The 16,923-nt window shown below is 39.1% G+C and overlaps 1 protein-coding gene and 1 non-coding gene across 2 annotated transcripts in view; one reads left to right on the forward strand and one right to left on the reverse strand.

Annotated features, from left to right (window-relative positions):
* The window catches only part of Kdm5a (lysine demethylase 5A), an 83,641-nt gene that overhangs the window by 46,392 nt on the left and 20,326 nt on the right, over window positions 1–16,923 (forward strand). Inside the window, exons 18-24 of the mRNA XM_041679497.1 lie at window positions 470–584; window positions 5,688–6,043; window positions 7,269–7,407; window positions 10,963–11,142; window positions 11,916–12,077; window positions 12,631–13,182; window positions 13,533–13,676. Coding sequence (XP_041535431.1) covers window positions 470–584; window positions 5,688–6,043; window positions 7,269–7,407; window positions 10,963–11,142; window positions 11,916–12,077; window positions 12,631–13,182; window positions 13,533–13,676 — 1,648 coding nt within the window. The remainder of the gene's footprint in view (window positions 1–469; window positions 585–5,687; window positions 6,044–7,268; window positions 7,408–10,962; window positions 11,143–11,915; window positions 12,078–12,630; window positions 13,183–13,532; window positions 13,677–16,923) is intronic.
* LOC121443753 lies at window positions 8,719–8,825 on the reverse strand. The gene has a single exon (XR_005973699.1). It is a non-coding gene; the product is annotated as a U6 spliceosomal RNA (small nuclear RNA).

Below are 16,923 nucleotides of genomic sequence, written 5' to 3' on the forward strand. Positions count from 1 at the left end.
GACCCAAGTTCAGTTCCTAGCACCCACATGGTTACAGTTCTAGGAGTCCTGATGCTTTCTTCTGTCCTCCTTAAGCATTGCACTCATGTAGTACACAGACATACATGCAAGCAAAACATCCATACACATAAAAATAATGTCTTTAAAACAAAAAAGAATTTGGGATAGATTCAGGGAGTTCATTCATCGAAGGCAGCTGAAAACCCTGTGTTTCCAGTGTTGTGAGCCTCTTAACACACAAGGAATTAGTTTTCTCAGTGAGCTTAATGTTACACCAGGGGAATTTATTTAGTGTTTCAAACTTATAGCTGTTATAGACTAGAGGGACTGTCACTTGGCTAGTTATATTTTCATAATCATCTGCAGGGGAATTATTCAGCACTAGAATTTTAAGACCAGAGAGAGTAGGAGCCCCATTTGATGTCAAAATGACCATATTTTTCTATGTCTCAATATTATTTCATATCAGGCAGAGCTCAGATAGTGGGAAGACTCGGACCAAACTGACAGTAGAAGAATTGAAGGCCTTTGTCCAGCAACTTTTTAGTCTTCCGTGTGTCATCAGCCAAACTCGACAAGTAAAGGTGAAACATTAAATCTTTTTTTTTTCTTTTTAAATAATGTTTTTTGTTTATAAGCTTCTGTTCCAACTTAGGAGAATTGTATGTATAGACTAGTGTTTGGTCCTTTGAGCTCCTTTTTCTTATTGTATATTGTCTAAGGTTCTTTAGTAGGCAATCTTTTAGCTTTTTTTTTTTTAAGTTGTTTTGGCTGCATGTATGCCTGTGCACTGTGTACAGTAACCATGGAGGATCTGAGAGGGTGTCCTATTTCCTGAAGTTGAAGTTTACACATGGTTGTTACCCACCATGTGGGTGCTAGAAATCAAACTTGGGTCCTCTGGAAGAGCAGCCACTGCTAGTGCTCATAATCACTGAACCATCATCTCTCTAGCCCCTTGGCTTTACTCTTAGCTTTTATCCTGAACTGTGAGCAGTTTAGAATCATTCTGCAGTTTAGAATTATTCTTATGTATACTAATTTTTGATGAGAACCCCCATCTAACACAAATGTATTTTAAGTGTAATGTTAATAAAAAAGAATCTTAGAGTGTAGTTCTAAGTTACTAATAACACATGAGCTTTTAAGTCAGGGCTCTGGCATTTCCAAGACTATTATTATTTAATGATTATATAAAAATCTCAAAGGTTACATTATTTTGCACAGTTAGTAATTTTCATATAGTTTTTGTATTGTGTATTGGAATCATCAGTTTGTAGTATCTTAGTATCAATTGCATTCTTACTTTACTGCATTTTGTAAGACCATTTGGTTCTCTTTTAGGAAGGGGTTATCTTTATTATTATTATTCATTTTTGTTGATCTCTACATTTTTCTCTCCTCCCCTCCCTGCTTCTCCCCTCCCCACTTACATCCTTCCCCAAGGTCCCCATTCTCCCAATTTACTCAGGAGATCTTGTCTTTTTATACTACCCATGTAGATTAGATCTATGTATGTTTCTCTTAGGGTCCTCATTGTTGTCTAGGTTCTCTGGGATTGTGATTTGTAGGCTGATTTTCTTTGCTTTATGTTTAAAAACCATCTATGAGTGAGTACATGTGATAATTGTCTTTTTGTGTCTGGGTTACCTCACTCAAAATGATGTTTTGTAGCTCCATCCATTTTCCTGCATAATTCAAGGTGTTGTTACTTTTTTTCTGCTGTGTAGTACTCCATTGTGTAAATGTACCACATTTTCCTTATCCATTCTTCAGTCGAGGGGCATTTAGGTTGTTTCCAGGTTCTGGCTATGACAAACAAAGTTGCTATGAACATAGTTGGGCACGTGTCTTTTGTGGCACGATTGAGCATCCTTTGGATATATACCCAAAAGTGGTATTACTGGGTCTTGAGGAAGGTTGTCCTAATTTTCTGAGAAATCGCCACACTGACATCCAAAGGGGCTATACCAGCTTGCTGGTCATCCAAAGAGGTTGTACCAGCTTGCATTCCCCACAACCTCTCCAGCATAAGTTTTCATCAGTGTTTTTGATCTTGGCCATTCTTAGAGGTGTAAAATGGAATCTCAGAGTTGTTTGATTTGCATTTCTTTGATGACTGAGGATGTTGAATATATCCTTCAGTATCTTTCAGCCATTTTAGATTCCTCTGTTGAGAGTTCTCTGTTTATGTCTGTACTTCATTTTTTTTATTGGATTATTTGTTCTTTTGATGACCAATTTCTTGAATTGTTTATATATTTTGGAGATCAGACCTCTGATGTGGGGTTGGTGTAGATCTTTTGGGAGGGGTTATCTTCTAAAGGTACATATGACACCAGACTACCTTTTTTTTTTTTTTAACTACAGACCCTATATTCTGATGCATATTCTGTATTTCTTTGGTAGACTAAAAAGCATTGTAAAAAACTTTTGATAGGGCTCAGTAGTTAAGAGCATTATCTGCTCTTCCAAAGGTCCTGAGTTCAATTCCCAGCAACCACATGGTGGCTCACAAACATCTGTAATGAGGTCTGGTGCCCTCTTCTGGCCTGCAGGCACACACACAGACAGAATATTGTATAAAAATTAAAAAAAAAACTTTTGATAAATCAAAACGTTTGTTTCCAGTGTATCTTCCATTATTATCTCCAAACTATATCCTTTGGTTATTGTACCACCTGTGTGGTACGGTGTTTTGTCTGTATGTATGTCTGCACCACGTGCATGTGTCGTATCCAAGGAGCCCAAAAAAGTGTGTTGGATCCCCTGAAACTGGAGTTAGATATGATTGTAAACTACCCTATGGGTTCTGGAATCTAAACCTGGGTCTTCTGGAAGAACAACCAGTGCTCTTAATAGCAGAGCCATTCCTCTGGCCCCTCTACCTCTTAATTGCTTTTTTCTTTTCCTTTTTAGCATTATTGGTCATCTTAAATATAAATCAAGTTAGACCCCTTTCCTGTGATTGAAATTTTCTAGTTCTCTGGGCAGTGGTGGTACATGCCTTTAATCCTAGCACTTAATGAGGCAGAGACAGATGTTTATCTGAGTTGGATCTACAGAGTTAGTCCCTCAGGCCAGCCTGGTCTACAGAGCTAGTTCCAGAATAGCCAGGACTATATAGAGAAACCCTGTCTTGGGGAAAAAACAAAACAGATTTTCTGGTGGATCTCTAGAGCTATCAAATGAAATCTTAACTCACTGTAATCTGTAAGACATTATTGTTGTCTGTCCTTTACTTATCTGGTTTGCTACTTTATCCACATGTAGCAACATATTGAGCTCAGTTATCTAAAAATCTTGTCTGGGGCTGTAGCTCAGTTAGAAGAATGCATACATGGCATGCCTGAAGCCTTGGGTTTGATCTCGAATAGCTGATTAAAATACCAGGCGGTGGTGGTGCACACCTTTAGTCTCAATACTCAGGAGGTAGAAGCAGGAGATTTCTGTAAGTTCAAGCCAGCCACGTATACAGAGCCAAGTTCCGAGACAGCCAGGTCTATTACACTGAGAAACCTTGTCTTGTAAAAAAACTAACAAAAAATTGGTATGGTAATAAGCATCTATAATCCCAGTGCTAAAGAGATAAGGAGGATATATAGCCAGAGTTCTCTAGAGTCCCAGAATTTAGGGAATGAATCTCAATCTCTCTCTGACCTTATTTTTTACATTAAATTTTTTTTTTTAGGTTCCTGAGAGGCATAATAAGGCTGAGCAATCAGGCCTTTAGGCAATTGGAAAGAACAGGGAAACTTGACTCTTTATATCCGTGTAAACTAAAGCTTTTTATCATTCCTTCTCATATGTATTTATGTATGTATATATACATATATATGAATGAATTTATTGAAATGACTGACATGCTGCTGTCCAACAATGGCTATTTACGAATGGAAAGTCCAATAATCTAGTAGCTGCTCAGTCCCATGTGGCTGGGTGTCTCATCTTGTCTTCTGTATGTGATGGAATCCCCAAGAAGTAGGCTGCAATGCCAGTGAAGTAATGGATGCACTGCCAAGGCGAGGGCAAGCAGGCACAGAAGGAACCTTCCTCCTTCCATGTCCTTACATAGGCTTTCAGCAGAAGGTATGGTTCAGATTAAAGGTGTGCCTTCCAGCCTCAAAATCCAAATCACAACTGTGCTGTTTCTGGATTGTAGTTCATTCCAGATATGGTCAAGTTGACAACTATGAATAACCATCACAGAGGATCAGAAGTTTAAAGTCATACTTAGCTAAATTCAAGGGCTCCCTAGGTTATATGGAGATCTGTTTTTAAAAAGGGTGGGGGGCATTAATATTTGTCAGGCTTGAACCTTTTCCACCACATTCTATTCCAAGTTCTTCATTAATCCTTCCTTCCTTCCTTCCTTCCTTCCTTCCTTCCTTCCTTCCTTACTTTGTGTGCAGGAACTTACATATACATGTTCATATGTGGACACACATTTGTACAGGTGCATAAGATGGGGTCTCTTTCTACTTTCTACTGAGACAGGATCTTTGAACCTGGAGCTCACCTATTCAGCTGGCCAGCTTGCCCTGGGGATTCTTTTTTGTAGCTCTGAAGTGTGCTAATTACAAGCAGGCTACCATTCCTGCCCCACCTTTGTGTGGGTCCTCAACATTTATATAGCAAGCACTTTATCTGCTGAGTCATCTCTTTACCCTTTGCTTTAGTGTTGATTTGATGTCATATATAGTTACTACTGCTAACTAATATCTTTTCTCACCTTTGGTCATTCTCTGTTAGGTTGCCTTATTTTACATTTAGAATGTCTAACTAATTGAAATATTTTACTTAGATCTTTATTATACTGTCTGCCTATATTGGAATGTATGGGGTCTAGCAAAATGAGTCAGTAGGTTAAGTCTGATGACCTGAGTCCCATTCCCGAGACCAAGGTAATCTAGGGTGGGAATCACCTCCCACAAGTTGTTTTCTGACCTCCATGTGCACATACTATGGCACATTCCCCTTCCCCAACCCCAAGAAAGAAAGGGAGAGAGAAGGGAAATAAACTGGTTCTTTTATTGTAGAGGCTTCAAAGCAATCACCTTGCTCTATACTATATGCTACAACTATGGCTGTGTCTAAGTTAGTTGGAATTTAAAATCTGTTGAATGAATCATTTGTAGCCCTTGTCATAAAAAGACACATTTTATTGACTCAGCCACATTTGAATTGTATAGATGGGAACTGGAGAGGTGGTTCAGTAGTAAAGAGCACTGGTTCCTCTTCCAGAGGACCCAGGTTTGGATCCCGGCACCCACATGGTGGTTTAAAGCCATGTTTAACCTCCATTTCCAGATCTGATGTCTTGTTCTGCCCTCTGAGAGCACCAGGAATCCACACACGCATGTGGTATACATACATATATATATAGGCAGAACACTTAAACACATAAATAAAAAATCTTTTTAAAAGGGAGTATAGATAGAAATTAGTTACCAGGTACCGTACTTTTCTGACTCTTTGGTGCTAATATTTTGGGATTATTAGAGGGCCTAGAATTGATAGTTTGCCTGAACTATTTCTGGCACTTGCTCTTTTATCTTTTTAGTAGTAGTGTTGAGAACTGGGGATCAGACTCAAGGCCTTGCTCATAGTAGGCAAGTACTCTGTAACTAAGTAGCAGTAGCTTCAAACAAAATTTGCTGTTTATTTTTGTTTTCTCACCCTTTCAGAATCTGCTGGATGATGTAGAAGAATTTCATGAGCGTGCCCAAGAGGCCATGATGGATGAAACCCCAGATTCTTCCAAACTCCAAATGTTGATAGACATGGGCTCTAGTCTCTCTGTGGAACTGCCTGAGCTGCCTGGACTGAAGCAAGAGCTACAGCAGGCTCGGTGGTTGGATGAAGTCAGACTCGCCCTGTCAGACCCACAGCAAGTCACTTTGGATGTCATCAAGAAGCTTATTGACTCTGGGGTAGGCTTGGCACCTCATCATGCTGTGGAAAAAGCAATGGCTGAACTACAGGAGCTCCTCACAGTCTCTGAACGATGGGAAGAGAAGGCTAAGGTCTGCCTGCAGGCAAGGTGAAAACATTTTGGTGACAGTTGTCTCATTAATAAAGTCAAGGGGTAGAGAAATGACTCAGTGCTTAGGAACACTGGTTGCTTTTCCAGAGAGTTTAAGTTTCAGCACAGGTCAGCACACAACTATCTGTAACTTTAGTTCTGCAGGGTCCTATATCCTCTTCTGGTCTCCCTCTGAGGCTTCTCACTTAGAGGAAAAAGAGAGGGAGAGAGAGAGAGACTTGAGAAGTAGAAGCTGAAGAATAAAGAGTTCAAGACCAGCCTAAGCTACATGAGAACTTGTCTCAAAAAAAAAAAAAAAACAAACAAACAAAAAAAAAAAAAAACCCACAAAACAAAATCCTCCTTCCAAGTTTGAAAAGATTTTTGAGGCAAAAAGATCAGCCAGTCTGGCTCATTAACAGTTTCCAGTACCTGGAATGCCTCTTGGCAATTCGACAACGGCAGTCTTTGTAAACTTCCCACTGATTTACGTAGTGGATCTGTGGGGCTCTGGATTCTTTTGTGTGTACTGCCTAAACTCTTCTGTTTCCTACATCATTCAAACTTTTCCCTGCTCCCATCCCAGCTAAAACTGCCAACTTAAAAGCAAAATTTGTCCATACCTTTTTCCACTTTCTTTCATTAGATAGTGTATTTATTTGTTTAGGGCTTTGGTCAAAGTACTTTGAATTTTCTAGGCAGAATTATCTACTACTTTACATGGCTATGAGCCTAAAATAATTTGTTCCTAGTTTCCCGGAAGAGTGTAATTCTTGGGTTTTGATTAATGAGAATGAAGTCTTTGTTTTGTTCATCAGGGAATAATTAGATATTAATGAATATAGTTGAAGGAAAGTATATGGTCAACATAGATGGGTTTCTGTTCTGTTACTTCCTTTGTTGATAGCCCATGCCCATCACCCTTCTCTGATCATTGTAGGTGTTTTAGAGAGGTAGAGTGGAGGTAGTCTAGGACTCAGTAGGAAAGGGAGCCTAGCGCCAAGACTCATTCTAAATCAGTACATCAGGTGTGTCATGTACTATATTATTTTAAGAGAAATAACGCCTTAGTTTTCTTGTCTGTAAAACAGAAATAAATATGGTAGCTGCTTTGTTGCTTTTGGGAATTTGTTAAGAATTAAATAAGCTCATGAGTATGAATTATTTATACATTATAAAATGCTATTTTAATTCTTATAGTGATTAGACTTTTACTTAGTATCTTATTATTTTATTCATTTAGACCTCGACACAGTATGGCAAATTTAGAAAATATTGTGAATGAAGCCAAGAACATTCCAGCCTTTCTACCCAATGTATTGTCCTTAAAAGAAGCCTTACAAAAGGCTCGTGAATGGACAGCTAAAGTGGAAGCTATTCAGGTAAAGGAACTTTCAGATTAGCCTACCTATCAGGTAATACATTCTCATAAATATACTATGTAAACGTTGCTTCTTTAGAATTATCAGGATAAAGTAATAGTAGCTAGCCAGGCAGTAATGTAGCATGCCTTTAATCCCAGCCTTTGGGAGGCAGAGGTAGGTGGATCTCTCTGAGTTGCAGCCCAGCTTGGTCTATAGAGGGAGCTCCAGGACAGCCACAACTTCACAGAGAAACTGTCTTGAGAAGAGGAAAAAATATATAATAGTACCTAAAGATCACCTATTCTTTCCTCTGATTTTATAATTCAGAATAAATAGTAAATACTTAAAGGTTGCTAGTTTTGTTTTGGAAAGATGATAGAGTTATATATTCAATTTTTTAGAGAAAAGACATTTATATTTCATGACATAAAATTATTTCACAGCATTTGTTTGTTCTATTGTTTATATTCTTTGAAACAGGGTCTTATTGTGTACCCCTGATGTGCCTGAAACTCAGAGGCCTGGAAACTGGCCTGGAACTTTACTATGTATGTAGCCCAGGATAGCCTAGACACAGAGAGATCTTCTTGCCTCTGCCACCCAGTACTGGGGTAAAAATAATGTACCACCACTACTGATTTACCTCCTTAGTAATATTTAAGGACTGACTGTCAGTCCTTCCCTTTGGTAGAGTAAACAGTTTTTTTTAGTAGGACACTCCTTCTTCAGGTTGCTTGACTTGTGGGTTTACCTAGAAGGTATTCTGTAGTCCAGGGACAATAGTTTGGCACCAGATGGAGTAAGAGTGAATGTGTTTGTTGACCCTTTCAGTATCTCAGCAAATTTTTTTTTTGTTTTTTTTGTTTTTTTTTTTTTTTGGTTTTTCGAGGCAGGGTTTCTCTGTAACTTTGATTCCTTTCCTGGAACTAACTCTTGTAGACCAGGCTGGCCTCGAACTCACAGAGATCCACCTGCCTCTGCCTCCCGAGTGCTGGGATTAAAGGCGTGCGCCACCACCGCCCGGCAGTATCTCAGCAAATTTATCTGTATGCTTAGCTAACTGACTCTTCTTATCTTGGTACCTTAGTGATTGTGCTGTTAGAGAATTTCATAATGTTAGAGTATATTATTATTTAAAGTCATTGTTTATATGAATGTATTTGTGCCTGAGTGTATGTATGTATACTGCATACATGTAGAAGCCCACACAAAAGCTAGAAGGGTGTATTGGATTTCCAGGAACTGGAGTTGTAGATTGTTGTGAACTGACATGTGGGTGTTGGTAACTGAACCTAGGTCTTCTACATGAGCTGAAACCTCTTTTTTTTTTTTTTTTTGGAATGCTTCATTAATTTGCGTATCATCCTTGTGCAGGGGCCATGCTAATATTTTCTGTATCGTTCCAATTTTAGTATATGTGCTGCCGAAGCGAGCACAGGCTGAGCCATCTCTCTGATCCCAGTCTCTATATTATTATTTTAAATTATTCATAGATTTATTTGGTTGTTTTCTAAAGCAGCGTTTCATATAGCCCAGCCTGGCTTCAAATTTGCCATGTAGCTGAAGCAGGCTTTGAACTTTGAATCCACTTTCTCTTTTGAGTGCTGGGTTTATAGGTATACACCGTCATTCCTACCATAAATTCATAGCTTTCTTGTCTTTCTTTTCCCAGATGTGTCAGTATATCTTTCAAAATAAATTTTCAGAGAGTTATGTTAGTTGCTACAAGAGAAATAATATTTTATTAGAATATAGTATAATGGTTCTTAAAACAGCAATGATTTCATTACTTGGCAATACTGAAACACCATGAATTTAGGAGGAAAGTAGTTGTTCATAGCTTTCTTTTTATAACATAAGCAATAGGTGGTTATCCAATATAAGATACTGCTTTTAGTTTTATGTCAATAGAATCGGGGCTGGAGAGATGGCTCAGAAGTTAAGAGCATTGCCTGCTCTTCCAAAGGTCCTGAGTTCAATTCCCAGCAACCACATGGTGGCTCACAACCATCTGTAAAGAGGTCTGGCGCCCTCTTCTGGCCTGCAGACATACAGACAGAATATTGTATACATAATTAATAAATAAATAAATAATACAAATTAAATTTGGAGTTGTAATGGTAAAATGGATTTCCACTCTGCCAAAAGGATTCTTCCGTTGTCCTCTGTAACATTGTCTATGGTGGCTGAAGCAAGGACTCAGGGATTAAGGGGGTTTACTGCTTTTTCAGAGGACTTGACTACAGTTCCCAGCACCCACATAGCAGCTCACAACAATCTATTAACTCCAGCTCAAGGAGATTCAATAACTCTGGCCTCTGTGGGCACTGTATATAGTACACATACATTCATGCAGGACACTCATACACATGAAATAAAAATAAATCTTAAAGAGACTTATTTGCATCTAATAGCAAATTCATTCTTTTTTTTTTTTTTCTGTTTTGTTTTTGTTTCATTGTTTTTTGAGACAGGGTTTCTCTAGTTTTGGAGGCTGTCCTGGAACTTATTCTGTAGACCAAGCTGGCCTCAAACTCACAGAGATCTGCCTCTCTCTGCCTCCCTAGTGCTGGGATTAAAGATGTGAGTCACCACTGCCCGTTCTTCATTTCCAGTTGCATTTATACATTTCTGTTCTTTACTTCTCCTTTGAACTTTTATCCTGTTGGTCCCCTTAATTATTAAAATTTTTGGTAACTTGTTCATTAAAAAATTAATTCCCAGGGCTGGAGAGATGGCTCAGAGGTTAAGAGCACTGACTGCTCTTCCAGAGGTCTTGAGTTCAATCCCAGCAACCACATGGTGGCTCACAGCCATCTATAATGAGATCTGGTGCCCTCTTCTGGCACGCAAGCATACATGGAAGGAATGTTGTATACATAATAAATAAATAAATCTTAAAAAAAAAACAACTTTGGGTCAATATTCAATAACTAATTTGAATATATGACTACTAAAAGAATATACTTGAAAAAGAAAAAAAATTAATTCCCCCAAAACATTTAATTCTTTGGAAGGCAGAGGCAAGTGAATCTCTGAATATGAGACCAACCTGGCCTACAAAGTGAGTTCCAGGCTATTCAAGTCTACATTATTGAGACACTGTCTCTAAAATGAATTTTTTTTTTTTTTTTTTTTTTTTGGTTTTTCGAGACAGGGTTTCTCTGTGGTTTTGGAGCCTGTCCTGGAACTAGCTCTTGTAGACCAGGCTGGTCTCAAACTCACAGAGATCCGCCTGCCTCTGCCTCCCAAGTGCTGGGATTAAAGGCATGCGCCACCATCGCCCGGCTTCTAAAATTAATTTTTAAATTAATTTATGAACTTTTTCTGTAGAAATTAAATTCATTAAAGAAATCTAGTTAGTTGATTTAACACAGAAGTTAATACTAAGACTGAAGATGTCCCTTAGTGGTGTAGTGCCTGCCTAGTGTACAAGGCCTGGATTCTATTCCCTGTTAGTATTTTTAAAAAAAGAAAGAAAAGAAAACACTAAACCAAGTTCCCCAAATAGTATATTGCCATACTCCACGAAAGAATTAAAATTATATGTGAATCTGCTTTTTCTTTTTCCAGAGTGGCAGCAACTATGCTTACTTGGAGCAGCTTGAGAGCTTATCTGCTAAAGGACGCCCCATCCCTGTGCGTCTTGATGCATTGCCTCAAGTGGAATCACAGGTCGCAGCAGCACGGGCCTGGAGAGAACGGACTGGGCGGACCTTTCTTAAAAAGAATTCCAGCCACACATTGTTACAGGTGAAAATCGTGTGTGTTCTTCGGCCCTCTCACAGCTATTAATAAATTGCTACCTGTGTTGGTGAAAGGTTCTTTCCAGTTAATTTAGTCATCATTATAATTAATTTCTATTACGTAGTATTAGATGTTGGATGGAAAACTGTGGGAGTCTTGGACAAGCTCTTTTTACTAATCTGTGCTGTATCCAGAAAAGGCACTCAGCATATATCTTTTTGTTTGTTTTTTTGAGATAGGGTCTGTATCAAAATTTACTTGGTAGACCAGGCTGTCCTCAAACTCACTGTGATCTGCCTGCCTCTGCCTCCTGAGTGCTTGGATTAAAGGCGTGCACTACCACCACCCTGCTTCAGCATATATCTTAACTTCTGTTTAAAGATTTTATCCTCAGAGGCACAAATTTAATTCTTTTTATCTTGAGCAGTTGAGCACAGTAGTCAAAGAGGATAGACTTTGGAATTTTAACCTTTGTCCTCGGACAAGTCCCTTGTCTCTCTCGTCAATAAAATCTGGGAAGTAATGCCTGCTATGTACAGTTGTTATGAAAATTTAAATGAATGACATACATGGATCCCTAGTATGGTGGTTAAGACGAGAGGATCACCATAAATTGTAGGCCAGCCTGTGCTACAGCGTAAGATCCTGCCTCTAAAATATTAAAGATAATAAACAGGTACCTTGGGCATTGCCAGTAGTTCGTTATTTTCACTCTTAAGGGATTTGATTTGGTTTTGTTTTGTTTTTAAACTAGAGTTAATATTTTTAAAATTTTTTAGGTGCTAAGTCCTCGAACTGACATTGGTGTATATGGGAGTGGAAAAAGTAGGAGAAAAAAAGTAAAAGAAATAATAGAAAAAGAAAAGGAGAAGGACCTAGACCTTGAACCTTTGAGTGATTTAGAAGAAGGACTGGAGGAGACCAGAGATACAGCCATGGTGGTAAGGAACTAAGTGATTAACCTTGGATTTGCTTTGTGAATTCAAAGTTCTGTGAAAGATATTAGCAGGTTTTTAACTGATAATTTACCTGTATCATAGTATAAAAAGTTTGCTGTTTGTTCTCTTCCCAAAAGGATCTTTTTATTTTCTTTGGAAGTGGGGCAGAATTGAACCTAGGACCTTATATATCCTGATCAAATGTTTCACTGAGTTATATCCCCAAGCTTCACACTTACTCCTTATTGTTGTTCTTTTAATACTTAAAAGTATTCCATCCTAGTAGTCCATACTTCTGAGTAGCTTTAATTGTTTTGTTGGTGGTGGTGGTAGTAGTAGTGGTGCTGGTGGGATTTTGTGTGTGTGTGTGTGTGTGCGTGTGTTTCCTGTTGTAAGTTGTCAGATATCATAGCAGTTTGTCCATTTTTTAAATGGGTAATGTTTATGTGGAAACTGAAAGGGTTACCTACATTTCAGGAAATTGCCACCTACATTCTTCGGTGCTTTGTGGGCATTTTAGAATGACTCCTTTTAATTAAATGCTTGTTGTGTACAGGTGGCAGTTTTCAAAGAACGAGAACAAAAAGAGATTGAGGCCATGCATTCCCTCAGAGCAGCCAACCTAGCCAAGATGACAATTGTGGACCGCATAGAAGAAGTAAAATTTTGTGTTTGCCGCAAGACAGCTAGTGGGTTTATGCTACAGTGTGAGCTCTGCAAAGACTGGTTCCATAACAGCTGTGTTCCCCTGCCTAAATCAAGTTCCCAGAAAAAGGGATCTAGCTGGCAGGCTAAAGACGTAAAATTCCTTTGCCCTCTTTGTATGAGATCTCGAAGGCCCAGACTAGAGACTATTCTGTCACTCCTGGTATCCCTTCAGAAGTTGCCTGTACGGTTGCCTGAAGGAGAGGCACTTCAGTGTTTGACAGAACGTGCCATGAGTTGGCAAGATAGAGCACGGCAAGCCTTAGCCACAGATGAACTGTCCTCTGCCTTGGCCAAACTCTCTGTGTTAAGCCAACGGATGGTGGAACAAGCAGCACGAGAAAAAACTGAAAAGATCATCAGTGCAGAACTCCAAAAAGCAGCTGCCAATCCAGACTTACAGGTCAGCTTTTAATTTACTTTCTTGTGTTTCATGTGGTAGTATTTGTCAGTTAGTGACTAGTGAATTAAATGGACTTAACTTGTTGACTTAAGTAGAAAAGCGGCTATAATTTGCCAGCAGTTATATGATGTATAGCATCTTTTTCCTTCTGCATACACAGCTTTGCTTTTCTTCCCTTCAGTAAAAATTCAAGTCACTTCAGTGAAATGCAGTCTGAAAATGTTCAGGTAGACTGTAGCATCATTTACTAGCTGCTTTTTAAGTAAGTTAGTTATACTTTGTTAATGTTAAGCATATGTTAATTGCTTATGTTTGTTTAGTCTATTTGTCTGTTCATCTTTGTTGTTTAGGGACACTTACCTAGTTTCCAACAGTCTGCTTTTAGCCGGGTGGCGAGTAGTGTGTCATCTTCCCCCCGTCAAACAGTGGACTATGATGATGAAGAAACAGATTCTGATGAAGATATTCGGGAAACATACGGCTATGACATGAAGGTAATTACAGGGGCAGGCTAGGGATACATTTCTGGTGAGTTCTGTTTTTAAAACTTCTGACCATTGATATTTGAAGACTAAAGTTGGAAGAGAAACCTAATTATGTATTAGTCTTGAATATGTGATGATAGCAACTTTTCAAAACTTAAAAACCTAAAACTTTAAAAATTCTTACATTTGTGGTGTACCATGTAAATCTACCATGAGATTTACAAGGTCAGAGGACAACTTGGCAGATTCAGTTTTCTCCTTCCACTAAGTGGGTTTCAGGGATCCCACCCAAGTGGTCAGACTTGGTGGTAGCACATTGCCCTGCTGAGCCACCTTGCTCATCCCAATTTTTTTTTTAACGTTAATTAGAAAAAGCTAGATGGAAAACTCAGTTTGTAAATTGCTTGCCACACGAGCAGGAGGACTTGAGTTTAGTTTCCCAGTACCCTCATAAAAAAGGTTGTGATGGTGGGTGCTTGTATTTCCATACTGGGGAGGTGAAGACCAGTAGATCCCTGGGATTCACTACTCAGAGAGACGGTCTCCCAAACAAAAGTGAATGGCACCTGAGGAATGCCACCTAAGGTTTCAGACCACATACATGCAAACACTTGTGCATGCATACAGATAGTTTTTAAAAGCTTTTTCATTGTTCTAGGTGTGGAGGCCCATGCCTTGAATCCTTGAAGGAGAGACACACTCTCTGTGAGTTCTAGGCCAGGCAAGGGCCACACAGAGATTGTTTTCTTTTTTTGAGTTGTTAAAGTCTGGAGGCTAGAGATGTAGTATTTGGCTTTTGTGTGCGAGGCACTGGGTTCTTGCATCACTACTACCAAAGAATATCTGTACAGTGATGTTTAAGAGTTCCAAGCCAGCTGTGGTGACCCACACATTTAATCCCAGCTCTGGGAGGCAGAGAAAGTCAGGTCTGTACTGTTCCAGGAAAGCGTGCACAGGCTATGCAGAAATCCTGTCTCAGATTAAAAAAAAAACCTAGGCTTGCCAGGCATTTAATTTAGCACACACCTTTAATCCCAGCATTTGGGAGGCAGAGGTAGGCCTAGTCTACCTAGTGAGTTCCAGGCCACAAAGGCTGCTTAGTGAAACCCTGCTTAGTCAGTAAAAAAGTAACCATCCCACCCCAAATGTACTAAGAGTCTTTTGCTCTGGTCTCTTTTTTTTTTTCTGCATAGTGTGGTGGACTGGTGGGGAAGGGATCGATGCACAGAACAAATTCACCTTTCATGTAATAGAAAACTATGCAGTTGGAGAAATGATAGCTCGGGGAGGAGGATCTCTAAAAGTGCTTATTGCTCTTACAGAAGACCTGGATTCAGTTTCCAGCAACCACATGGAAGCTCATAAATGTCTGTAATTCTAAATCCTGGAATTCAATACCCTTTTCTACTCTCTATAGACTCGCTCCTTCACACATGTCTTTCATATAAATTCACACAAGCACAATCACATAAATAAAAAAGAATAAACTTTAGAAAAAATAGTATGTTGCAAGGAGCAGAGGGTTAGGTCATAACAAAGAGACTTTCTGTAGCATAAAACGACAGACTACAGAGTGATCTCCCGCCTTGAAGATGCTCTTGTTCAGTTTGAGTGAATACTTTGTGTTCATTTTCCAGGATGTAATTCCTACCATATGATTAAAGCCGTTGAGATAGGCCAGTTGGTTATGGAAGGTTAGTATGAGCTGTGCAGGTATTTCTAGTTACACAGTCTCTACTTTGCAATTAGTTAATGTTTCTGATTAAACAGTTTTGGGTTCTGGTCATAGCCTTAGGTTATAAGGCTACAAAGCTGCAGCTCTGTAATAAATATTAGGTTGAAGCACTCCAGTACTTGTATTTTTGATGGAGGCAGTTTTTCTGCTTGGGGATTTCTGGACCAGTCTTTCGTAATTCCCTGGTGGAGACCTGTTCTGTTCTTCTAGTCTCTTAGCAATTGCCTTCCTTACACAAAGAGTACTAGATATAATGTCATACTTTGCCTCTGGTTAGGATTTGCAGGGGTACAGTTACGGTCAGAACAGATTGTCATTAATATGATTGTTTTGTTAGCGCCACTATGCTGACGTCAGCATCTTTGTGTTAGATCCCATTGGCCTTTCATTGGCACTGTATGTTAGATGTAAACCCTTTGAGTTTTGCCTAGTAATAACATCTGGATCTGGAGAGAGACCTAGAAGTAGGTAGTAGTTTTACATGTGATTTGGTTTGCTCTTAGAACCTGGGAGTTTGGTACTCTTGATATAATGGCATTCTTCAAAGAATTACGAACCATTCCATCTTTACCCATTGACTCTCTTTTGTTTGCTTTTTGTTGTTGTTGTTTAGTTTTGGTTTAGTTTTTGGTTTTTTGAGACAGAGTTTCTCTGTATTAAAGTCCTAGCTGTCCTGGAACTAGCTCTTGTAGACCAGGTTAGGCTTTGAACTCAAGAATTCACAGAGATCTGCCTGCCTCTGCCTCCCAAGTGCTGGGATTAAAGGTGTGCACCACCACCACCCAACTTGTTTTGTTTTTTTTGAGACAGGATTTCTTTGTGCAGTCCTGGCTGTCTTGTAGCTCTTGTAGACCAGGCTGGACTTGAATTCACAGCGATCTGCCTCTCTGCCTTGCAAGTGCTGGGACTAAAGGTATGTGCCACTGATTTCTGAAATTGATGTAGGATGTGTCTTTCTGGGCCACTTTTCACTTTATTTGTTGGTGTAGGATCTCTTGTTGAATCTGGATTTCTCAGATTCCAGCTAGTTTTCTTTCCCCAAAGATCCTCTGCCTACCTCCTAAACACAGATAGTTAGTTGCCTTGCCTGCTAAGGTTTTTCATTAGTTCTGGGGATCCAAATTCTGGTCATCACACTTTTGCAACAAAGCCATCTCCATGACCTGGGGCCGGGAAGCCCTGGGACTTTTTTTATAGTATAGGTGTGCTGCCAGATCTGGCTTTAGTTTTTTTACAAAGATGTAGGGGATCAGACTCAATGTTCTTATGTTTGAGCAGCAAGGATTTAATGACTGTGACCCATCTCCCACCTGAAGATACTAATCTTTCTGTTGATTTTTTTTTTTGTATCCTGCTACTTGCTTTACGTATTTACCATATCTAAAAGGTTATTTTATTTTTTATGTGTATGAATACTTTGCCTGAGAATCAAACCCCCAGTCCTCTGCAAGAGTAGCAAGTGCTTTTGGCCAGTTAGCCATCTCTCAAATCTTTTTTTTTTTTTTTTTTTTTTTTTTGATT

Source organism: Microtus oregoni, unplaced genomic scaffold (assembly GCF_018167655.1).
Source record: "Microtus oregoni isolate MIOR12 unplaced genomic scaffold, Mior012 000002F_ref0000024, whole genome shotgun sequence".
NCBI lineage: Eukaryota > Metazoa > Chordata > Mammalia > Rodentia > Cricetidae > Microtus > Microtus oregoni.